The sequence below is a fragment of the Myripristis murdjan genome, chromosome 16 (assembly GCF_902150065.1).
Source record: "Myripristis murdjan chromosome 16, fMyrMur1.1, whole genome shotgun sequence".
NCBI classification, from domain to species: Eukaryota; Metazoa; Chordata; class Actinopteri; order Holocentriformes; family Holocentridae; genus Myripristis; species Myripristis murdjan.
In genome coordinates, this window is record NC_043995.1 from 12,844,119 (window position 1) to 12,870,607 (window position 26,489).

General features: G+C 41.4%; 1 protein-coding gene and 1 long non-coding RNA gene across 4 annotated transcripts in view; one reads left to right on the top strand and one right to left on the bottom strand.

The window, feature by feature from the left end:
- Positions 1 to 25,047, bottom strand: part of vps13b (vacuolar protein sorting 13 homolog B) — a 379,425-nt gene extending 354,378 nt beyond the window's left edge. For 2 of the 3 annotated variants that reach the window (XM_030071613.1, XM_030071615.1), the window contains exons 1-4: positions 24,933 to 25,047; positions 23,293 to 23,451; positions 21,326 to 21,469; positions 3,312 to 3,429 (exon numbers count right to left, since the gene is read on the bottom strand). In XM_030071613.1, coding sequence (XP_029927473.1) covers positions 3,312 to 3,429; positions 21,326 to 21,469; positions 23,293 to 23,439 — 409 coding nt within the window. In that variant the 5' untranslated portion in view covers positions 23,440 to 23,451; positions 24,933 to 25,047. Of the gene's footprint in view, positions 1 to 3,311; positions 3,430 to 4,655; positions 4,686 to 21,325; positions 21,470 to 23,292; positions 23,452 to 24,932 lie in introns of all 3 variants that reach the window. The other variant, XM_030071614.1, reaches the window with a different exon arrangement.
- LOC115373300 (uncharacterized) overlaps positions 24,418 to 26,489 on the top strand; it is a 38,963-nt gene continuing 36,891 nt past the window's right edge. Inside the window, exon 1 of the long non-coding RNA XR_003929522.1 lies at positions 24,418 to 24,454. This is a non-coding gene — a long non-coding RNA (uncharacterized LOC115373300). The remainder of the gene's footprint in view (positions 24,455 to 26,489) is intronic.

Here is a 26,489-nt window from a genome sequence, read left to right on the forward strand (position 1 = left end):
TGATACTATATGCACACAAACAGACTTACAGTGGCAAAAGCACGCAAGAATGAGTGCACTCACGCACACTGGTCTTTGCTTTTGAATTAATGTGCATGCTGTGCTTCTGTGGCTGGGTGGGAACTGCAGGACTTTCCAGACAGCAGCTGTTGAACTTGACAAAATACAACTGGATCTGAGCATCATTATCCAACAAACAGGAATGCTTCAGAGCAGCATTTGCTCTCCAGGTTGTGTAACACAGGTCAATGTATTAGTTCACTGGTCAATATGGGGCAACAGAGGAAAATGGTCCTCTAACACTCTAGCAATCCCTATGGCAAAGGCAAGGATTTGTAAACCTGCAGCAGTGTTACAGAGAGGTGGAATAGGTTACCCAAATCAATAACGGGCCTGTGGCCACATAACGGCCTTAAATGTTTCAATCTGATGTCCTAGAACCAAGTTGCCATATGTGTCAAGAATGGGTCTGACCAGTGAATTCAAATGGTTCTGCAGCAGATGGGATGTGTCTCCCATCACAGTGGGTGGTAACAATTACTTAATCTAGAGAAAATGCCATATTTTAAAGTCATTTCACACTCAATGTCCTGCTGTACTTCCAAGTTAGAATATTTTGAGGTACTTTATCTTGAAAGACAGTAACGTGTGGATGGAGATTTTTTTTTTTACAGAGAGAGAGTTTTGAAATGTGAATCGGGCCCTGAATGTAGTTTTGGTGTAGCCAAAGCTAAACTCAAAGACACAGGGTACCACTTTGGAATTCCTTTGAAACTACAATAAAACAACACATTTTCCAACAGTGTGAATAGGGCCTAAGCAGGATCCCACTGGAGCAGAAATGCAGTTCTCACAAACGGTGGCCACTGGTCCCCCACAAGCAGCAGTAAACATAATCACTCACAGAATCGCCCAAGGTGGAAGCATTTGGTCTTTGGTCTTTGGTCTTTGCGTGGCTACCAATCCCATGGCATATGAATTAACATCACTATTTTCCACCACAGAGAGAACAGGGAGGATAAATACATTCAACATGTGAGAGCTTAGGGCCAAATGACTGGATAATTGCTGGTGGCTGCTTTCTAGTGTCGGCCGTGTTTTGTTTTGGTTGTTTTGAAGGGGAGGGGAGCAGACGTACGGCAGTGGTTTGTCGACGTAGATGCTGACGAAGAGGCAAGACTGCCTTTTGCCCTGCATTAGTCTCACAGTTAACACAGGTCTTAGCCACACAATATTCTCTCCCCCCGGCACCACCACACCTCGACCAAACCCCCACCCATCACCCCCCACACACACTGTCTGTTTGTGGCTATTCCAGCCTGAGACAGAAAGGAAGGAAGAAGGACAAATCCACAAAACATCCCTTATGTCTCTGCTGGAAACAGGAACATGAAAACAACACTGATTCATGTGAGTACACCAGAATAAAAGCTGTTCATTCTTTCTTGGTATCAAACTGTGATCAATCATTGAAGGTCTACAAAAAGAGAAGCACAATAATAAAGTTTAAGCTCCCTGTATTTCAACCCGGTAAAGCACACTGACCCCAGAATTGGCCAGTATTTCAACATGGCAAACTCTATGGTGCCATAGAGATGGTCAACATTTCCTTAAACAGAGATGGGAATAGACACCTGGTATGACATTAATATTCATGGTGGACAATGAAAAGCATAAGTCTATTAAATGAATGTCTGCAAAATGGCCTATGTACATTAACTTGAAATGCTGCCCCATGTGCCCTCAATTTTAGAAAACATCCTTTAACTACATTAAAGACTCTCGACAGGTTTGTTTTGTATCTCATTCTTAAGAAAACATCCTCTGTCTGAGTCATAGCAGGTTAGTCTTACCTCCTCTACCTTTTAACCTCTACCTTTTAATTAGCAAGTCTGGGATTACAGCATTCATCTGCTTCCTTATTGTTATTGAGGTGAAGCGATCTTTGACCCCAGAGTTGTCTTTACAGCCTATAATGGACTGCTGCCAACTCCAGCCCTGGAACTGTGTGGGGTGCACACACATATGAACACAACTGCACACAAAAACATACGCAAACACACAAGCGTGCAAAATTGCATACGCATACATGCATACACACACAGTTGCACACCTGGGAGCAGATCTGTTGGAGGTAGGCCCAGAGGGAGGTGCTGGGGTGTGACGCACCCTGCTTTAACAGCTGGGGAACGATATTATCTCATAACGTCAGGCCTGGAAATGGATCCTCCCCAGATACGACCAGCCAGAAGTGTGTGTTCATACATCTATGCATACTGGGATTCTGGGAGCGTTGCCTTATGGTTGGGTGTTAGAGTGTGACCTAGCTCTTAAAAGCTCAAGCTCTCTCCTTACTTTTTCTGTTCTTTCTCTCTAACAGCCACATCTTTTCTTTCCATCTTTAAACTCACTCTGCCAACCTCTTTCTTTCCCTCGTCCTCACAAGGTGAGTGTTTCCATGCCCCCAGACCTTCTCAGCGCCAGTTACATTTTTTTTTCAACATGTTGCATGCAAAAGCTTTTGATACACAATGTGACAAGTCCCTAATAAGAATGAGGTCATGTATGTCTAATTTCACTCTTTCTCTGGTCTAGGCATAAAAACTACAGAGCTAGCTAAAAAGAAATAGAAAATAATACAAGAATCTAAAGAGATTTGTGTTTTACTGGAAGAGTTTGAGAATGTCAAGTGTTACCTCAAAGCTCCTCTTTGCTAAAAGCCAAAGTTTAGCAATTGATGAAAATCTTAATAAATGCTTTAAAAATGTCATTGAGCAGCACCAATCAAACAAGCCCCCACTTTGTGAGGTGCTGTAAAGGGCTAGAGTAAAGCAGGCATGGAATCCATAGTCATATAGGAGGCATGTGGTCAAGTGGCCTTGCTGATAAGAGCAATCACAGAGATTTATCACAGACACTTCCCCCGTCCTCTCTAAAAGGGTGCATTAACACCAGTGAAAAATACATTGTTTCACAGCTCTCCCACAAATACATACCTATCTTCGAATCTAGAATTGTTACTTCTGGAGGCAGTGGCAACAAAACAACAAGCTAATGGCATAGATTTAAAGCCAACATCTTGTTGCTTGCCTTACTAAGTCTTTTTCAATCAATTCTTATTGTTTGCATTACTCTATCCATAGCATTGGTGGCAAGATAGCAAACCCACATATCTGACTAGCGTAAATAGGCTCTAATCTCTACCTCACTCTATGGCCTGGTCCTCCCCCACTGAGGCCCTGCCTGCCTCGGTGGTCACTCCCCAAACAGGGAGGTAGAGGAGTCCAACTGCCCTCTGAGCCATTACTCACCTGGGGGCAGGTCCGGGTCACTGGGGGCAGCCTGCTGGAGGCGGCGGGGCTTGGCCACCGCTTTGGAGCTGTCTGAGGCACTGCGGCTGGTGGAGCTGGAGCCACTCTCGTGGTCATCCTGATGAAAAAAAAACAAACAAATAAGAAGGCTTGTGAGGACGGGTAGTGAAGTAGACAGAGGGCTTGAAGGAGTGGACAAAGTGTGTGTGTCCCTGTGTGTGTGTGCGCAGAACAAAGGAGTGATGAGGGCAGTGTCTACTACGCACCACTGATTTTTAACCCCCCGCACTGCAAAATAGCCCACTGACCTCCCTCCCTCCTAACCAATTCCCATTTTACAACCAGCTCCACTACAAATAAACTCTTGTCCTTGGATGAGAGGGGCGAAAACCCCTGCTATCCTCATAACCAAGGCATGTCATCGGTACTCAAAGACAAGGCACTGTTAAGCTCAGGAATGTAAGAGCAAGATGCATGTTTGTATGAGTGTGTGTTTGGGAATAAGGAGGAAATGGACATCCCCTTCAGAGATGCGCCTAGAGATGAATAAAATGAGATGAGATTGGGAAAGGGAGGGGCATTATTTATTGGTTTGAGGGTGCTCTCTGACTAAGAGACAAGAAGCAACTAAAACAATAGGGGCATGAGGAGAAACACTGGGGGGGTCATAAGGTCACTGAGGCAAAAACTGACAGCTAGCAACTTTTATTAGGTCTACAGCTAGGGTAACTACAACTATCAACATAGCTTAGCAAGTCAAAAACAGCTCTTAAACAGACAATCCTCCCTAAACCAAATTCCCATTTCACTGTTGTTGTAGATGTCCAATCAGTATTTCTGAGTAATATATTTGAACTCTCTCCTAAAGCTTAAAGCAGAGAAACAAGGCTCTCATATCTGATGTCATCAAGTGACAAACTCTGGAGAAGCTCCATTAACAATAAAGTGACTTACTTTGTGGACTTGTAAAATTTCTACTAGCAGAATATAGCCTTCTCAAGAGAGCTTTGGTCTTCGTGTTTCCAAGTTTTAGGAGACTTGTTCGTGTTCACAACTCTTGATTCAACAGTTGAAGATCAGAGATCACTGGAATAAAATTTGTGAATTCTGTTTTTTGGACGAATCTTCCCTTTAAGCTACAGCACGCATGGGACAAATACAGCTCCAATTTGGAATACAGCCACATGATTTTCCGTCTAAATCCCTTAAAACTTTGCATAAACCTTGGGGAGGAACAGGAAAGGACAATAGCCTATTAAATTATAACTGAGGCAAGAAAAGACACACTGTGACTACTGTAGCTAATATTCTCTACTTGTGTTCAACCACTAATTTAACCAATACCTCAGAGTCACATCCACAGTAGACATAAGTCTGCAATGAAAGATAGAGGGAAGAAAAGAAAAAAACAATAATACACACAGAAAGGTTCAGCAAATTCAGCAAATGAAAAAAGGACAGGGGACAAACCATATTAGAGACATTCTAAAAATAGAGGCAGGCAAAAGGTGGAGAGTGATGAGTGTTAACCTCCAGTATGGCATTGATTAGGGGTTACTGCAGCATTGTAACCTTTTCATAGTCAGCCTGGGCAGTGAGTTAATCAGACAATCTGGACTAAGAGAGGGAAAGATTGCATGTGGTTAGTATTTAAACTGGTGATCCATGTGGCAGAGGGTCTCAAGAGTCACTCGTTATCCTGACTAATGTAAACAGTGAAAGTGTCAAACCAAACATATTTGGCTCTTCAGTGTAGTGTGTGAGCAGGGCCGCCAAATGTGTTCAGTTCTGACATAATCTGACATGCACGTACACATACACACACTCAATTATTCATACACAAATGTGAAATTAAGAGCCACCCCCACACATTTCAGACAACTCAGATGTTGTACATACTTAAACGCACACACGCCTAACACACTCAATGGCTCTGACCCCATTAAATGATGATGAGACGTTTTCTCTCTGTGTGTGGGTGATGAAGATTACATTTTAAACATACTTTGTATAATTTGAGCAGTGGACACACTCACAGAGGAGCAAATATCCCACAGTGCAGTAAAGTAAACAAAGAATTGCCAAAATAGGCAAGTGAGGCTCTGGCAGAAATATTTACACTTCAGTTCAGTAAGGGCGCTTGCGGTAGAGCTGCACTTTGCAAGCAGTTTTTTCTCCATCACCAAGTGGTGGGAATTGGTAAACAGAACTGAGAGGAATAATAAATACCTCATCAAGGTTCCAAAGTATAGAGATTGGCAAATAATCTGATGTAGACTTGTTGCTGATTATTCACACTTCATTTATTAAACTTGCCATCACTTCAAAAGCTGCATCTGAACCTATTTACAGATATTTCAATGGAGAAGACAAAAGGCTGGTCTCAAGATGAGGTAAGTCAAGCAGGGAGAAATGCTCACATTTTGGGGTAGTTAGTTTACATCATAATATGCTTTGAGCAAATTAAAATTACAAACACTCTCCCTGTAGTCTCACATCTATACCAAAAGGAATGCATGGCCCTGCAGGGTTAGAGAACATTGAGTTCAACAACTCAAACTGTCACTATAAGACTAGACTGCCAAATTTGGCAGTGGTGCAATTAAGTGCTCAATGTCACCATGGGCAGTGAGCTATTCTCCAGGGGTGAAAAATGCCTTTTCAGAGGGAAGCCCTGGGACAAATGAAGCCTGCCTCAGCTGCTGCCGGGTAAACTGATCCCTACAATGCCACGGAAAGGCACAGGACAGGGAGGGAGAGATGGAGGGATGGAGAGGGAGCCTGCAGGCATGTCAACTCAGCTGTTGGCCAAGGATGACGGCAGCAGGAACAGAAAAAGAGAGAGACGAGAGAAAGATGAGGACGAGTGAAAAGAGTGAGACTTTGAGATTAAAAGCAACTGAGAGAGAGAGAAAAGGAAGGAGGGAGAGAGGGACCAACTGAGGACAAGTGAAAAGGAAAAAGGCATTGGCAGTGTGAGTGACAGATGAGGGGGACCCCCTACTCTGAGGGTAAGTGGGCACCCACGGAGGGTTAGGGCACAGGAAGGCCAAGCCTGACCTTTGTTCCCCTGCAGACGTCTGGCTTGGTCAGGGACCAGGAGGCAGCGTGTTGTGCTTGTCTGGAGGGTCAACCCTCAACTGAGCAGCTCAACACATTAGCCCCCACCACCACTTCCAAAATCTATTGGAAACTATCACCTTGTTTGATACTGTCAATATTTTCACAATGCAAACAAGGTAGCTTGTTTGCAATTCCATTGTAATTTACATGTTAACTGTGATGTGAGTGAGTAACACTGACAAAGACAAAAAAAATTTCAGCTAAGTGGACCATAGGGGCTACCTCAGATAACGATGGCGGCAGATTTCACGGATCTGAACTCAATTTGATGAAGTCTAAAAACACATAATAATTCAAGTAGCCTGATTCAGCTACTCCAACTGTACTGGAAAGGAATATGGTTTATATGCAATTGTTTCAACAAGTAGAGGAAGAAAAAAAAAACTTTAAAACCATTTTGGACTACTGAAAATAATACAAACATAGTGTGAAGAGTGTGGGAAAAAAAACAAAATAATGGTCCTATTGCCATTTCTTGTCGTTTCCAAGGCTTTCACGTCAACATCAATTGGCCTAAAACAAAACAAAACCGCCACCATTTGTTTTTATTGCCCAATACAACATTTCTGAAAAGTAAAATATGACATTTTCTCCTTCTTTTTCCCCACAAATTACTGAGCAATTTTTCAATTTCAGTTGAGCACAGAAAAAAAAACAAAAAAATGTTGGCTGGGATTAGCTGCTGACTGGCCTGCCTGCCTGCCTGTAACTGCCTGATCTCTGAAATACAAACATTTTTAAAACTGGTCAATTTCACACTGTTTCAGCAGATTAATGGGAGCATGCAGAAGACCATTGCTGGGTAAACATGCTCTTTTGTTATTGTTGTTTTTCCTCTGCAGGTCGCTGGTGAACTCACACTGACATCAAAGCAACAGGCCTGACGAGTGGAGGCCAGGCAGTGGAGGGCGAAGGCCTATGGAGTGAGAAAATAAATGAAGGAAACCCGATAGCTCCTTATCTCAGACAGACCCCCAACCCCTCCTCCTCTTCTAATTCACTCTCACACACACACATACATATACACACAAACACACACACACACACACACACACCAGGTTTGACATGTTGAGGCCTTGTCCCCCCCCATGTCAGGGCCCACAGAAAGCCGTCCCTCGGGAGGGTCCAGCAATCAGACCTCCCCTTTCCTTCTATGAAAAACACACACACGCCACATTTTACCATTCAAGTTTCTTCACCCTAATATACAGCACCGCCAGTGCTGGCTGCTGGTGAATGTTGGAAGACACAGAGTGGATGTGATGGGTTTCAGATTGTGTTTCCACTGGTGCGGAACCCCACCAACAACACTCACTCTGCTAGCCTACCCTACACACACCAACACACACCCACACACACACACACACACACACACACACACACACACACACACACACACACACACACACACACACCACATGTCCAGCAAGAACACACAGCTCTTTTGCTGCTCTATGGGTCATTTACACTCATTTCTCCTGTTTCAGCGCTACTCCTCCTCCTTTCACACTCCCTTCTGATTCTGTCCTCCTCCCTGCCCAACTATTTCTTCTTGTCTGCTTGATCTTCCACCACCTGTGCTTCTTCCTCCTCCTCCTGTTTCATCCTCTTCCTCCCCTTTGCTTCAGTTGCTTTCCCCTCATTCTTCTCCTCGCTTTTTGTCATTTTTCTGCATTCAACTTCTTGTTCAACTTCTTGTTACTCCTCATCACCTACTCTTTTACCCTTCCTTTCATTCTATATCTCCTCAAAATACAATCAGCAAGAGTGACGGTTATTATAACAGGGATGACACTGGTTCTCATAAGAATGGCTTCCAGCTGGCACCAAGAGGAATCAGAGATGAAAAGCGGTTCAATGCTTCAAGCATGCGGTCACTGTTTGGGAAGGTTCCAGTATTGTCAAATGGTACGTGGACACTTCTTTTACACTTAAGCTGCTTGGCCCATTGATGATGACCCCACTGGAATGTGAGCTGAAGAGTACAGGGCTCATCGCAATTGACTCAAATTACCTTTTCTTTAACCTCCCTTGGCTTCGAACACATCCATCAGCTCAACTAAAAATTAGCTGCTAATGGGTTTTTAATGAAACTGTAACAAATGCAGAAAGCCATTACACAGTGATTAAAGACAAGGGTCTCATTTTCTCTTCAGACAGCAGTAGACCGGAGGAGGCTGTTGCCAGCCAGAACGCAAAGACGGGCTTTCACACACTCCACCGCACATAAGCACACAAATGAACACCCACATAAATGAGCAAAAGTGGACACCAGACACACATACAAAACACCAATACTCACATACAACCCTGCTCAGTGTAAAGAGCTGACTCTACAAACACAGACTACAGCCGTGCAGCTGGAATCCATGGCCGATTGGGGGGATTAGAGCCCGAAATGAACCCTGATGAATATCACATCATGTGACATTCTGAATAATTATCTCACTGAAAACAGCTCATTACAAAAATGTGGTCTCACTCTCTCTCTCGCTCTGTTTTCTCTCTCTCTCTCTCCAAGAAATGAAATCCACTACTGGGAAAGACAACTCCCATGTAGTCTACAATGAATGTATTTGACTAATGAAATATTACAGTACTGAAAAGTACAAAATGTGCTGCTGTATTAGAATTGAACTGGTGTATTCTTCAGCCATGTTTTCCTGAGCTAAACAAGAAAATGTGTGGGCAAAGAGAAAGACCAGTGTAACAGAAACTGCAGCTTCAGAAAATGCAGCATCTGAAAAAGGCCGCTGAATATGAGGTAGTCAAACAAAAAAAAAAAAATTACATTCATTTTAGGCATTTTAGCCTTGTTATAAACTGTATGGCTAAAATTAATGTGCAGCTTCCAAATGTTCAAAAGCAAGCTGTTATGATCCTACCATAAAAATCTTTTCCAAGTCAATTTTCTTTAGTGAAACCACACACTGCAACTCTGCTAACTACTCAGCACATACTGTACATGTTTGTGTTAACCGTCAGATAAACAACATATCCTTGACTTCAAATGAAGGAAAGTAAGTTCCACAAAATACGCACCCAGCCCTGGTTTACTTGAAACTCTTGTTTATTTCGTTATACTCAAATTAATCAACTGTAATTTGCATCTTTTAAAACCCTCATACCTATATAATTAGCCCAGCCACAACAAAGAAAAGACAGACTTGTGGGATTTTTTGTTATCGTTTCAAAAGGAGGGACTGTTTACAAGGTCTGCAATACCAGAAGTGTTACTAAGAACATTTCAGCCCTGTGTACAGTTACAACAAAAGCACTTGGTTAATTTTCCAAACATGTGCCTCCTTTCTTTCAGAAGCCCAGAAATATAACATGTTCATTAAAGAAAGGGGGGGCGGTGACGTGGAAAAGATTCCATGGCATCTGCCAAAAGGAGCTGCACAATTACAAAACTATTTCACTCTAAACCCGGAGGAATCACAACGACAGTCCTGGTGATGTCATGTAGGAGGGTTCTGCCAAGAGTGCCTCCACTGTACCCAAGTTAAACTGGTTTTGTTTAATATCTTCCTCCAACATGCCCAGAATAACAATAAAGACAAACAGGGGCCCAGGTTATGCACCAGACCCACAGGGACCAACAGAAAGACTTCTGACTTCTCCTCAGTTCACTTCAACATCTAGTTCAGCTATTGTTCATATTCTTACTTAACCTGGGATGATATAATTGGCCGCAGTTGCTGTGCAGATGTGTGACTGTGGGACAGTAACAAGGCATGGCTTGAGAAGTGCCACACAGTAAAACAGGCTTCACTGTGCAGAGCCATGAGCCAGACCTTAAGATTAGTGCCCTCCTCTAATCTCTACAACACTGTACAGTAGTTTTGACAAGGGCCTGCCCTGCAAGATCTCAGTAAAGCGGACCAATCAGTTCCATTATTGTCCACATCTGAATGTGACCCTATTAAGAGCAATTTAGTTTCACTACAGACGTATTACATTCTGTGGTGTGGATTTAAACCCTAAGAAATATTCTCTAGTCTTACACGCAAACCTCAAGTAATACCAGCAGAAACAAATCCTGTGTTTACGGTACAGTAGCTGTTGCTGCTCCAGTTAAAGTGTGCATAATTCTTCCATAATCAGACTTATAGCAAATCTCATGGCCAGGGTATTCATGCATAAAATCGGTTTCTTTGTTACAAAATGGCTTTTCTGCTCATTATTTCCTCACAGTATCAGCAGTAAGACTTGAGAAAGAAAGGATCTCTGAGGTCATGCTCTTTCATCCTAGCTATGTTTGTTTTCAACAATTGTCGTTCAAACAAAGGATTGTAAGTCATAGTAACTCCAATCCCAAGTCTTGATGAAAAGCCAAGAACAAGGAACTCAGGAAGGCTTTTAGTGATGTAGGTGCCGTGATGGAACTTGGAACCGGACTGAACAGTCTAGCTGTCTGCCATTACTATTTTCTCTTCATTAGAGCCCATTCAAATTCTGCCTAGTGATCTCTCGATATGAGCATACAAGGTTCATGTTGATGACCTGCACTTACAACTATTAGACCTGACATGCCAAACTGTTGTCTGACCAGGGGAAAAGAGAAAACCTTGAGATAAGAAGAGGTAGGGAAAAGGACATACACAGAGAGAAAGAACAAAACAGTGGGAAAACAGGCGTGAGAGAAAGAAGGTGCCTAGAGAATTGGAAGCCAAGTCAGAAAAAGAGGAGGAAAGTGAGAGTAAGACGAAAGGAAAGTGTGGAAAAGAAGCAAATGAGAAGAAGAGGCAGAAAGAGAATGGGAAAGAGGGAGAAATTGTTCCTGATTTAGATCTGAGAGGCTCTGGTCCTTCAGATGTCTCCATCAGCTAACCACAAGCCCAGACTGAGCATGTGAGGCATGCTGCTTACGCTGGCACAGCTACCCCCTAATGCTAATAACTGCAATGTGTTAGCTACAATAAAACACTCCACACAGCCTCCTGACACACACACACACACACACACACACACACACACACACACACACACACACACACACACACAAACACATCTTTCTCAAGTGAACCGTCAGACACAAAGGGGAATTCCCAAACCCAGCCACAGCTTTTAATTCAAACTGTTAGTGAATATCTAACAATTTCTGATGGATTGACACAGGGTCCATGATTATTTACATCATGTTTTTCCTCTGAAGCATCCATCTCCAGCAAACCACTGTTTTCTAGCCTAGGTTAGCTGGAATAAGTGCTCTTGGTAAATGGTTAAGTAGGTATCTGCTTCACAACGAGCATCCTACAGTTCAGAGATCATTCTATCTTCTGTTCATGTTGGTGAGTTGCTGACGACTAGTGGTCAGGGCCAGATTAACCATAAACATTATTGACATCTATCTGTCAGAAATGGAACCAGCCTTGTTCCCAGTTTTGCTCATCACTTCATACACAGTATTAGGCACATGATGCTAGACATAAGCACCCCTTCAACAGTGTAAGCACCAACCTCAGAGAACAGCGCAAGTAGTGGCTGAGGCTACTCTGACAACTTAATTGCACATGTGAGGAGCAGCTGGAAGGCCCGTACTGTAGAGGCCTAAGTGTTCTTGGAGAGTATCAATGTTCTGAAACCAGTAAGATAGAATAAATCAAATGGACAGAAATGGGAGAGGACTTTCCGTCAATGTTGAGAAATACCAAAAGCCATATTGAAGGGGGGTTTGAGCATGCAAGTGGAATGCAGCAGGCCTTATGTTTTTGTAGCTTTTATATACCAGGTTCCACAGCAACTGAGTTACTGTCAAGATTCATCAGCGTCCTTGCAGGATGGAAAACTGTCAAATTTTTAACCTTACAGTGGAAACATATCATTTGAACAGCATCTTTGAATCACCTTGGAGCTGCAACCCTCGCCTATTGATTTGAGATCTCTCACTGTCTTCAGTGTAATGAAAGGAGACCAGTTAGATGTCTTCACTGAGATTTAGGGAAGAATTGTACATAAACACAAAAATGCAACGAGAGGTCTGTCTCTGGCTGAAAGGCAAGCATAGTCTTCTCCTTGATATCTCTGTGAAATCTCAACCAACCAGTCAGGGGAATGGAAAACCGTATTCCAATATCTCGACTGCACTGCTCTGTCAGTTGGAAATTACAACTGTCTCAAAGTTTTCACGATAGATTTGGGGCAATTACAACTCAATTATTACACATGTAAATTCCTATCATATTGGCAATTGTAAAGAAGCAATGTGGACAATGTCAAGCCAGGGCGATACACTCCTTCAAGTTCAGCATGTTTATTATCTTTTCAGCTAACCATATGCCCTCTCCAAATACCCCCCTCCCTCAAGGAGAGTGACATGTTGTGCAATTATTCATATTACATTCTTGTTCTCTTACCCACATATCACAGGGGCCCTGGCCAGCCAAGATAAAAGCAAACACTACTAACTCAAGCACACTCTGGAGCAAGCGAACTTAACACACACCCACACACAAAGTAGTGCAAGTGAACTCCTTTTGAAAAGCACTAGCACCAGCATTCCTTTGCCTTCAAGGAGCATAAAATGTCAGGTATGAAGACATGTGTTTTAATAGAATCTAGTGAGGGAGAAATCACAGATTTACACTCTACCAAGTAGCTTGCTACTGATTGGCGCTGCATCACTGGTTTTACTGGCTAAAAATGCCCTGCCTTATATGGCGTCATCATTTCTATAATAAGAGTGGAATTATTCATAGGTTAAAGGGGTGAGGGTCTGCTAAATGGAGCACACACTCACCATGAGACATAAAACACAGACCACCCACAGTTTGTGTAACATGGAGTCATACAAGCCTACCTTTCTCCACTGAGAAATTACACACAGAGGCTCCCGGTTACTGTGTTACTCCTTTTTATAGCTTTCTGTTTCACCCAAAGTAAAAGAAAATGTCAGATGTGTCCATCTCTGTAAAAAAGGTAATGGGTGATGACATGAGGATAAGAGTGGGGAAAAATGGACCAACTACAGTGGAGGGCCACTATAGTTGACTGTGCAGGAGAGAGAAACAACATCAAAGCCTGTTGCATAAATATTTAAGAATATCCCAAAATTTTAATCTAAAAGTGGTTACTAGCGTAGGTTAGAGCCTGATTTTTTTTTTAATAATGTAGTTTCAGCAACATTTTTGAGCCACACTTGTCATGTTACATCACAGCCAAAGGATGACCTCAAAAGCAATCTAAAGTAGGAAATGTCTTCTTTAATTATATTGCAATCAGTCCTTTAAATGCCTGTTTAAATATCAGGCTAGTGACCCTAGTGACCCTAACCGCAACACAATCTCTTAGGAGAATTACTGTATCAAGAAAGGACTAATAAAGTGAACATTATCTCTAATTGCAACACAATCTTTCCCTAGACTGCAATATCACCAGCAGCACAAGCACGTAATAACCTTCACTGAGGGATTCCTGTAGCCCGGATGGCCCGAGAGCAGGGATTAGACTGTGAAGCGGCAGCATCCTGCCCAGAGTGTATTGATCACCACTTGACTCAGTGGATGCAGGAAGCCGCTGGGTTTAATTTTTCCCCCAACTGCTTTCCTGTGTCTGAGGACTGTCTGAGGAGCTAAAGTAACCTCAACCCACCAGGAACCCAAACCTCCATCAAACCTCAAAGACAAAGCAGTCAAAAGCAGTGAGTTATGTAGCCTAGCTGACTCACAGGCAGTGGTGGCCGGGCACAAGGGCTTCTGCTTAAATGACACACTTCAGCATTGCCTTCTACAGATGCTTTAAATCACGCTGGAATGCCAGGCAGAAACCAGTGCAATGGGTCACTTGGATGAAACTGCACTAATGTTGGGAATTTAAATGAATGGATGGACAAATATAGGGAACTATACTGTCTCATTTTGAGTTGTTTTAGCCATCCGTCTAACACGAAATCCTGCATCAAAAACAAACCACTGCAAATCATTTCAAGTGGTGCAGGGTAAATGTAGAGTCATGAAACATTTACCTCAGTGTTGATGAACTTTGCTAGATAAACGCACATCCGTTTGTTATTCCAACATGTCCTTATAGGAAGAAATTTAGAGCTTCCAAACTTACTCATGTCAAGGATGCACAATAGACCACAGACCCCCATTTGAGAGGATTTCATTCTAAGAAATCCCCTCTGAAAACATTTATGTTGTTAAAAGAGGAAATAACAAAAGTTGGTATAGCCAAACTATGATCACTATGAATTCCATGCAAAGGGGCTATCAAATTTCCTTTTTGTTCTATCTTCCAGAACATGTCAAAAATGAAATCAATTTATTAATCTATTACTCTTTTTGCTGGGGACCCTGCAACCCTCTGAAGGGCACCTGGTGGTCCCCTGATCTCAGTTTGAAAATTATTCTGTTAGAGGGCAAGGGTATGGAGGGGTCATAACACAAACACAGGAGGAAGGCTTTCAGGAAAAGTTTATTTGAGGGTTTGACACACTATAAACAATCTAGAGCCTCCATCTCTATGGCCATATAGTCACAAAAACGCTGCCATTTCTAACAACAAAACTGTCAAATACTAGTGGATACACATAGGCACATGCACATAGACCTTATCACAGCTATCCCAAACAGTATACTCTGATGTTCAATCATTTTGTCTGACTCTCTCTCTCATCAGGACACTTGCTCTGGCTTCCAACCTGCCTGGGGAGTGCACACTGTGCCAACATCAGCCCATCTTTTTATCATTTACAGTCCGAGATGGGTTTTGTTACTGCTACAGGGGGTTGGATTCAAGGAAAATAGATTCTCCAAAGCTCCATGTCTTCACCCTCTGTCTCCTCGGTCTTGAAGACAAGACCCTGCTGAGCTGATGATCAGACGGATTTATGGTGGAATCTCTGTAAGCCATTTGCTCCCTGTGAGCCGGGGAATCAAAGGCAAGATTTCCGAATGGCATTGGGACAGAGATTATCCAGTTTGTGCTATCTGATTACAAACTTCCACAGGCTGTTTTCTTTTACTGATTCAACTTCTTCCTTTGTGTTTTCTGACTTGTGACAAACAAGAGTGGCGTGGGCATGAGGAGACTGGGCCTTATTCCGTCTGAGGCAATTTAAGATTATGGAGTCTGACAGAGACACTGCATGTTTGTTTCTATGAATAATGCAATGATTTTCCCTGAATATAGCCCAAATAGAAAACAAGCAAAGGTAAACAGCTAAAACAAGTAAAGTTAAAAGAGGTAAATTTAATTCAAATGATGTAATCCAAATTAAATATTGTTACATTTCTTCAGTATCACTCATTCACATTATTTCCTGTTCCTCAATATTATCCAGAATAAAGGCAGAACTAGAAAAGTGTACCACAACAATATACTTGAAAGACAGATGCCAGAGATAGTGCAGTAGTGTTATCAAAACTAGATCAATTCCAGAATGGAGAATAAACAGTAAATCTGAAGCCACAATAATTAATAACCTTTGTGTGTATTTGATAATTACATTCCTGACATTTAATTGTCATGTTAAACGTCTACAGATATCTACAAAGCTGAAAAACATCCAGCAGTGTGCTCAATGAATTTTTCAAAGTAGCAATCCTTAGTCTAGTAGGTGGTAGATTTAGTGGTAAAATAACAGCTCGGGGTTTCTCAGAAGTCTTCAAGAATGGAAAAAGGGGTTTCCTAATTCACATGTATTACCAATTATTTAGGAGCAATGAGGGTTGGTGGTGTGAACCCCTAAAAATAGTTTGGAAGGAATCTAGCAGAAGAAAGGGCCTCATCGTGAGTGTATGCCAAACCAACAAGTCTCAGAGGCACCTCCCCAAATCATCTTGAGGCAATGCATCAATCAGAACCTCCACATCAGGGGCAAATGCACTCAGCAGCCATAAAACTTCCAACAGTGAGCTGAGCCAAAAAAGGACCTCTTCAGTAAACCCAAGCCCTTATCTTTGTCTCGTAAAAAATAAAGAGCGCCTGGGAGTGTTATGATCCAGTGTAACTGCTGTCCAGCCAGTTTTTCTCTGTCTCTGCCGATCACACCTCATCTTCAGCATCTGGATCTGTTTACCCAGATGTCAAAAACAAAAAAAATGCCCCTAATTTTGCTACATCACATCAGTGTTAGCTGTTACGTCTTTCATTAGGGCCTGGATTCAATCCTGCCAATTTTTGCTCACGTGCTGCAACTACCAACAAATACAAGAACAAAACTCCTAAAAGCAGCCACACAATAAACCCTGAAAATGTTCTTTTTACCACCAAAGGTTTTATCCATCTCCTCATTATTGGCGTAGCTTTGAAGGCAGTGATGCCTAAAACCAAATGCTCAGCATCAAACCACAAAGCAGCTACAATCCCCCACATCTAAATTGAAAACCTTAAAATGACAATGCCACCTAATGAAAAAAATTAAACATATCAAATGTAGTAAAAGTTGTTCCGGATGCGAATGGCTTGGTCTGGAGCCTGTATCATTGAAGACTGCTGCTAACTCCTTCCATGAGACAAATGTCTGAAGACTTCCATGGGGCAAATCAGATGTTAGATGGAGACCTTATGAGGTCTATTAATAAATAACTCCAGTTTCCATAGGAGCTCCATACATAGAATGACAGATTTAAAGCCATTGTTTCATCCCATACATTTCTTGACTATTTCAGACTGCTTTTTAATTTACATCGGGCTCAGATCAAACAGATCACTCATATCAAGTAACTCAAGAGAGACGTATGGGCCACTGTGAGAGTGCCTTTGTACAAGAGGAAAAAAGTTCAAGTTGACTACTACAAAACCCTTTCATCCCCATGACCAATCTCCTGTTACATACAGTGAGCTCTTAGGCACAGACGAGGGCTTAGTCTAATTTCACATGGAGATGTCCACACTAATATTTCAACTCATACATGAACCACCACCACTGAAAAAGAGTGGGCCTGAACTGAGTGGAGGAATATATGGGGAAGAAGATCTACAGGCATAATAATATATCAAAAAACCAAACAGAATGCGATAATTATTTGAAAACAGAGACTCATACTTAAGTGTCCAAGTGATGTGTTTTCTTAACTTTTTGAAATATTGCATGTAGCTTTAAATGCTCTGAAAAATCCAAAGGACACAAGGACAATGTAACTCAAGGACATCACAAGAACACACATGAATATTTTAATGAATTGTTTATAAATGCCCTCCAGGTTACAAAATTAATGTCAAAGATGAGCTGACAACATTTTTTCTATTAGCTGACAACATTTTTTCTATTACCATATTTTCTGCACCAAAAGTCCTCATTACAGCCTATTTTAAGCAATTACACTGTCAGCGGGAGCTGTAATCTCCAACTGCTGCTAAACGCCCAAATTTCCACATTTGCTGGAAACTATAATTGCACGCCACTCTTGGTGCTTTGCAGATGGGCTCTACTGAGCAATTTGAATATCCCTAATATTACCCAGTTCCTCTCTTGAGGGGGAAACACGAACATTAAAAAGGTCCAAATAATTCCGGTCAAATTACACAACCCTTAATGAACTTCAAAAGAAGCATGGATGTTTTTACAGGCCAGCGCTCAGGCTTTAACTGTAATTATGAAAACAAACCATATTAATGATATCATTTATCATTTCCACACTTTGGATGCATGAGGCCAACCACAAGGTTCCTGTCTCAACTGGACAAGAGAAACACTAGTTAATTTACTAAACTTTAAATGTAAGATTTTCCATGCACAGATCATTTTTTCAGCATTTGTGAAGATTCTGTGGGCCATCAGCTTAATTACTTAAGGGCTTGGGGGAGAACTGTCATGACCCAAGTTTTACAGGCACCTATGCCAAACTCCCCATATCTCATTGCTAGAACCTGATTAAAACTGGATCTGGGCCGGATGTGTACATGGACAAGATGTATCACCTCCAGGGGGCTATAACCTACTTTCTGTGAGACTAATATGACAAGGACCCAGAGATCGTTCCGTTCAATGAAGGAAATTCCTGCTGAACTTAGCAAAGTGAGAAACTGCAGTCATAAACCACTACCCTTAACATGACAAGGCAAATAATGTTGTGTTTAAGTATTCAAACGAACCTGAAGTGAATGTACTGTAAGTTAACTAAATTACCTGAATCTAAAGAATATAAGGAGACCGACTGCATTTTCTTGGCTTGAGAACACACGGGTTAGAGAAAACCTTGCTGCCTCCCCCTCAGATAGGAGAGGAGTGTAGCTGCTCATTTAAATTCCTCCTGCTAGGAGGACTTCTGCTGTAAGTCTGGCTGTGCTCCAAATTGTGTCTCACGGGTGTGCATACCATTGAATAATTTGTCTAAACGTCATTTGCAATTTTCCAAAAATCTTTTCTTGACTGGGAGACTTTTAGAAAACATCTGTAACAAATACTTGTTTTGAGTGTACATCCATAACACTGTTACTTCATGACCTTAAGCTGTGTATGAAGCATAAAAACAAGTTAAAATTTCCATCAAACTAGAAACCTGATCACTTGAGCAGTAGCCACCTGCAAAGTATGATATTTACCATTAGTTTTGGGCAGCTCAAGCTCATGTGTTACAAATCTTTTTGCCGCAGTCTATATAATTAGCTGTAATTGACTTCCCTTGAAATGTGTTTCTTCTGGGACATCTGGCCTTGAAAATTCCACCTTCCCATACAGGCCAGCACTGAACTCCACTTTCTATTTGATAAACTGCATGGGTGGCAAAGGTAGAACCAGGCTCTTCTGCAAAAATAAACCTGACAAAAATGTCTTTCATACGCAACACTTCAAAAAATGAAAATATTTATAACCAAACCTAAACACAATAATATAAATATTTTTCTTGGGATAATTGTTTTCAGATTTATGTCCCTGCTAGTACACGGTAGGGCTCAAAGTAGCTTATTCACTGATAAATCACAAGGACAAAAATCATACTCTTATTGCATGAGCAGCCAAACTTGACAAAGATGTAAAAAATGTTGACTTGTTTATGAATGTAATTAGAAGTCTTGCTCATAAGAGGCTCTGTTCACTGACTGATGACCAACTGTGAACAGAGAGACCACTGACATTGGAAAGACGTGGTAGGCTGAGTAGTAAATAGCAGTGGTCAAATCATCAGTTAAAGTAACCTCTAAGTTTTGAGTTCCGTGAATATTTTTGGTCAGTGCTCAATGAAGCTGTCCTTCTTCTGAGGAAAAATGGACTAAGTGAAAGTTCTGTATTTTTTGTGGTAGAAAAGTTAGTAACAAAATACAACCAACAATTTCTGAATCACAAAAAGATGGGAAAAACAATTACTAATATCTGCTCTATGCTGGAATGCATCTGGTTCAACAATAAAGGCAGATGCATCTCTTGATAAATTGAAAGAGCATTTGCAAATGGTTAATTCTGGTAGTATGAATGACGACACACTTTCATCCCAAAACTCTCAAATGTGCTCCTCATTGGAGACTGTCTTTACAGCACTTGCCAATCCAGTCTCTTTTTTCCTCCCAGAAGCTTTTGAAAATGTAGATCAAAATACAAATCCCTGTTTAAGAGGGATGACTTCATCCTTGTGCCTCAACAAGGCAATGATTTATTTGCTTTTGGTTTCTTTGTTTTGTTTTCCTATTTTTTTTTCTGGGCATTCCTCATCAGACCCAACTCATCAAGAGTAATTAAGCATGGATCAAGTAGACAAAAGAAACTGCTACTTAGCTGTGTCAAATTAACAAGTCGCAAGCCCTGTCTGAGAAGGGTCTTACCACAGCATAACAAAATGGTGATAATACGGTTGTGCTCAGACCTTAACAAGTTTGGCTGCAGTAAAACAGTCCTTCACCCACTCGAGTATGGATAACCAACCTAGGCCCGTCAGGACCCATCAGGATGTTCAGGTTCAGTCACGTCAGCATTATTTTAGTGAAAAATGATGGACCTACTGTCTGTTCTGGGCAACGTCCTGTATAGTGCTGGAGTTTACGTGACAATGCTGAAGGCAACAAGTAGGCTATTTCAGGCGGTAAATGTAACCTAGCAATGGAGGACAAGCAAAATCTCGTACTCAGGTCGAGTTCGGACACAAAAGAAGAATGCCTGTCGGTTTCAGGTCAGGCTCGGTTACTATGCTCACTGCCCGGGTCAGGTTCGGACAAAAATATGCAGCCCAATCCGCACTCTATCACCTACTCTCCTCAGTAAGAGACTATGCTTTTCAGACTTTAGTGGTTGTATGGAGGGGGGAGAGGGGTTAATAAGCTCTACTTATGCCAGCTCATTAGAGACGCAAACCTTTGAATCAGAGCAGCCAGGCCAGAAACGACGTGTCATATTAATCCAAATGAGTGCACCCATGCCTGAGCGCCGAAGTCAACTTGAAGAAAAGTAGTGGCACGAGCCATGCGATGTAAAACCTCTGAAAGGGCAGAGGGTTTGAGGCAGAGGACTTGAGAGAGCAGCTGGATTTTACCGATGAGAGGTACAGTGCTTCTTGCAGCGCATCAGTTGGAATTCAATAATTTTCATGTTTAGCAGCAAAAAAAAAGTTACTGATAATCACTGTCTTTAAAATATCAAGCACAAAAGGCAAAAAACAGAGCTGTAAAACGAAATGCTAGGCTGCCATCTCTCCTTATGTGATGAATTTTGGTTAACACCATGCCAAGATGATTGTGTGCCTTTTCCACAGCAACCTCTCTACAGGACCAGGCTTGCCAGGATCAACAAGATCAATATGTTTAGAACAAAAAAATAATAATAATCAGCATTTGTTTATTTGAAACAAAGACCGTGACAAATCTTCTTGGGAACACAAAGAAAAAAGAACAAGAGAGCTTAACTTTGGGGAGGGGATCATTTCACATAAATAAAAGGAGGGATTGGCTAGCCCTGTTTTGGCCCTGTGGTGGAACCAAAGATAATGTGTTTCTCAGACCAATAAAGAACAAACCTGGGCTCCATCCCGCAGCTTGAGGATGCACTCCATGGTGTTGATGGTGATGACAACAGGCTCCGAGCCCAGTTTGGTCCAGGGTACATGGATACGCAGCTCATGTATGTGACCACTCATGAAAGTGAAGGGCAGCTTCAACTCCTGTAAATATGCAAAGACATCTGAGGATGTGAACAACAGATAGCTATAAAACTACATCGTTAGAACTGTCTCTGCTAGGCCGTTACATCTGCGATGCAGACACTGTTGTGAAGGCATATGGTGATATGCCAGTTTCAAGAACATTCAGGACTTGACTTTGAAAAATAAAATTTAAAGATGAGAGGGAATTAAAAACAATGGCTACAGATTACATATTTGTCACGCCTTAACAAAATCAGTCAGATTTAGTCGAAGGCTGAGGAATCATTGCTCTGCATCTTGAACTACTCTGTGTGAGAATGAGTCCCATGAAACCAGACTGCCTACACACAGGCTTCACATGCCTCCTCCACAACTCTCAGCCAAAAACTAAAAATCAAACATATTTCTGAGGAAAAGCTGTCATGAATTTACAGTATGTCTGCTTGATAACCTCCACACTGTTTCACTTAAACCTTACCTCTTCCTAAGAGGATGACTTCTAATTACCTCTCTGCATATGAGATATTGTCCAAATTCAATACAATAAAGCAAACTGCAAAAGGGAGGAAAACTGCCAAGATTTTGACACAGCGTTACACATCAAAATCCTAACAGAATTCCCACTGCCGGTTGGCTTCAAGCTGCTTCCAATAAGAACTTTCATCACAATCTCTGCTGAGTTAGGTAGTGTTTTGGTCTGCTCTTCAGAAGCAGTCAGAAAGCAGTCAAGAGGAGAGAAACTTCTTTCAACTTATGGCAGATTGATCCAATCCAGACATTACAAGTGTAAAAAAGTACACTGTGTCAAAATAACACTGCAGAGCAAAATATCCAAGTAAATCTATCAAACTTCTTCCAAAATGACTTGACAGTAAAGATAATGTGTGCGTGCCTGGCTGAACAGCATTGCTGTGGTTCTTTTCTGATTCTGGTCGAGGCAATACATCTTCACTACACACAGTGAGTTAGGGCAGAATGAAAAAAAAATATGCTGATGGGGCTCATTGCTGATGGGGCTCATACACTCATCCCCCACTCACAGATTTGTATGCAAACCATATATTTTTAGGACATAAGTGAACCAAATCTTAACATTTAATTTGTACTTCTGTAAACCCACTGTGGTGTTAGCAATGACAGTGTTTACATCATTGCCTGTTTCTTCTGTTGACAGACTAGAAAATAGATTTACTAATTTTACAATTCTAACAGACATGTAGAAATGCCACTTGTTGGTGGATGTGTATCTATGCACAATAGCAATAAACAGAACTACATCAAACTGCAACAAAGATTTCAGGAGGTACATGTTAAATACAACATTACAGTTTTGCACTGAAACCTTTAGCATCATCTCTAATAAGACAAAGTTAATGAAAAAATAAGTACATAAAAAAGACATTTATTTGCTCAGTTTTTCACAAGGTGAGCGGAACAGAAATATTTGATAGCAAGTCCCAAAGGGTTCCAATCATTGCTGACATTACTTAACATTGACATAGAGGGACCACTAGCAATATGACAACCAGTTAACAGGCTCAAGCAAAAAAAAAAAACAAACAAAAACAAAACAAACAAAAAAAAAGTCCTAAGTCAGTATGGCTTACAACTTTTCTTTGTAGAATCAACTTCTTCCCATACCAACAGAAAATATCCTGCATCAATCAGACCTGGAATGTACTCTTGCAAACAAGGTAATAACATTGCCTATTATTAGTTACTGAATGTGAAAATAGGATCTGTGCCTTACTATTCTTGCCCACATAGACCACCCACTCACTTGACTGTGTGAAAAAAAGTGAAAGACATGGGTGCAGAGGGTAACATTTAACATACAGTACCTGTTCCAGGACATCTAGTTTCAGATCCAGCTTGCTGAGTACCACATCTCCTCCCCAGAGAGACAGCTGCAGGTCAGACGGCTTCAAATTCTTGATATATTTGTTCACATAGCTCATCAAGAGCGGTGTGACGTAGGATTCCAACATCTTGTCCCTATCCTGAACATACACACACATAAGTGACACATATCAAACCATCAAGGGTACAGCGATTTAGTACCAAAGCCAATAAACATGCTTGCACAGTCCTCAGTTCACTGAACTGTACATGTGTGGTGAATCGTGTCTTTGTTTCTCCCTCACCACAGCTCTTACATGTAAAAATTTCTTAAGCATGATGTGAAATACAGTTACTACAGCCATAACACCGAGCCTCCTGAACTGCTTTGCCATGCAGAACACTGGCAAAAGCCCCATTTAACTTTTGTGTTGAATCGCTGTTATATGTTATATAATATAATATATGAAAAGTTTAAGTCAGAGTCTATTCGGTTTTTTCAAGCCAGACCGTGACACAAACCAAACTGGATGGTAAAAACGGAACTGTGACAAAGATGAACGACTACAATCCTACAAACAACTTATGACTGATATATATTATTCATATTTACATCTTTCAGTAGCAGGTGTATCTGTGAATTAAAATAGTCACACAACAAGTGCGTGTCTTATCATGATGACCAAGTTACTTATTAAAAAAAATGCTATTATGCGGTGGCCAAGCAGAAGCAGATGTGGCACCCAAAATGTAAACACAAAATCTCTATGGTTAGTTAGTTATGTAACTGAGCAATGTACACGAGTTTCTACAGCTCACCAAGCCATACCAAAACACAAAAATGATCTCAGACGGGCCCTCAGCGTTGAGAGGTCAAACGGGGTCAGATTAAGTGGGCATACAAGACTGACTAGCCCATATCTACCTGCACTGCTGCACAGAAAAAAAGGAACAGTATACTCTGTAAACTCAATAGTTAGACATGTCATATCACTGCATTATTTACATTGGACGCTTTCAAGAAGAGACGAGTTTGAGATGTCTCTGACCTACAGTCTAAACCTCCCGTCTGTGTCCTGTCATAAAGGGGCCGTTACAGCCGTTAAATTTGAATGAGCTAACACCAACTGACCAACTCCCGAAGTTTGTCAGGTCAGCTTGAAGGTGAGCATACGCCTTTCCTTACAGGTCGGAGCACTGCATGAATGTACAACTGCTATGCCCCCTGCACAGCTTGCAAGCTTGTAACTGCCTTTTGGGAATGTCAGTGTTTTCACTTTAAAGTTAACACCTTAACTTGACATTAACGTGAGGGTGAGCTAACTAGCTAACTTAGATAGTCAAAGTCAATTCACATGACGTGCACACATATGCCTGCAAACAGCCGACGTGTGTTACTTAAATTCTTAATGCGACTACATGTTATATAGCGTTCAAAGTGATGTACTATCAGACAAATGTGGCTAAGCTATTATCAACTAGCTAGCCTCTGTGGCTAGCTTCGCTGTCCTGTCATTCTAAACACACCACAGCAGCAGAGCAGAGAAGCTAAGCTAACTGCTCTCGTCCTCAGTTCGTTTCAGCTAAGCAGACCGTGTTGCCGCAAAGGCTACACACACAACTAATATAAAACTGTCCTTACTTAATTACCGCGTATTCCCTGCAGCTATTTCTTGAATTCCAAGTTTATATTAACAAATTCATCCCGTTTGCTGAAGTTAGCCACATCTTCCAATGGTTTCAGGCAAACGTCATCAGTAAACATTAACACAACTTCCGTGTGTCTGGTGCTGAGTTCAAATCTTGTCGGACGTTTGTCAATAGGAGTAGAAAGTGCATGAACGACCCAACATAGTAGTGAATGCAACTGAGAAGGTGAGTTTGCTGCGAGACCTGTCCAGACTATATTTGGCGTTTAAAGAACAAAGCTCATGAAAGCGCCGCAGCAAATGAATTATCAACTCCGCGCCTTGTGTGTGTTCCACTGCTGCATTCTGCTGCAGCACAGCGTGGTTCTCCACCAGTGGATTTCTAAAATAAAAAAAAGAACATAAACACTATTTTTTGTTGCATGGATGGTTTATCATTAACACCGTAAACACGCGCTTGATCCCACGACACATTGTATTCACACGCTCTCAGAAAGTATAAGCAACGAGAAGTACTTGAAGGCAGCATTACGTCTCAGTCGTCATTTCCTGCTCATGCCTCTCGGCCACACCTCCGATCCTAATACGGCCGTGGAGCCTCCCTCAGCAGTACAGAATGAAATTCACGGTTATCATTTTCTAAACATCATTGGCACTGTCTCCTTTGGAAAACTATTGGAAGAATAGAGAAATATTAAGTCAACAATAGCTTTCATTGTCATGGCAAATTTGGTCTCATTTCAAGGAGAAAGATTCCCACCAAACTCTGAGCCAATTGGCTAATTCTACGTCATAATAACCTATTGTAAAAGGCCAAAATTAAAATTGAATAATCTACAATGAGAAAACATTTGCCTCTCGGTCCCACGAGGTTGAGGTCTGATCTAAAGCAGCTCGATGGGGGCCTGTAAAACAAAGGCCTGATCAGATATAAGACAGCTGTCACTGTGATGAGGAACTGTGCCATTCGCCACTTCATTAATGCTCACATAACAACTGTATTATCTAAAGTCAGTGGCAACGGACAATAAAAAAATAGCCTAATGAAAATTCGAATAAAAACTCAAATGAAACCTATTAGACTAGTTATCCTTCATCAGATTGCAGGATATAATCATCTAAGAATTAGGCCCATGCCTTCCTCTGGTGCTTTCTGAAGTCTCTTTTTTCCTGTAACTTAACGTCAGAATTCATCAAACACACAATTACCAACAAATATATCTTCATACATTATCAGGTTTAACACATTAATTTCTGTAACCTGGAACTTCTTTTATGTAGCCGAGACAACAATGGGCATATTCTCTCGGTCTCCTTTGATATCTCTCCATCTGGGTTGTTGTCATATTGCTGATAATAAGCTTGGCCGTTGAGTCGTGTTTTAATAAGCAGATTTTTTTTTTAAATTCCGAATTAGAGCAGGCAATTACTACATAACCTGCAAATATTCCTCACTCTTTTGGAAGTGTTTTTTTTTCTTGGCAAAAGTTTAGAATAAATAAAATAAAATAAAATAAATAGGAAGGTGTCCCTATGTAGCCTATTTTGTG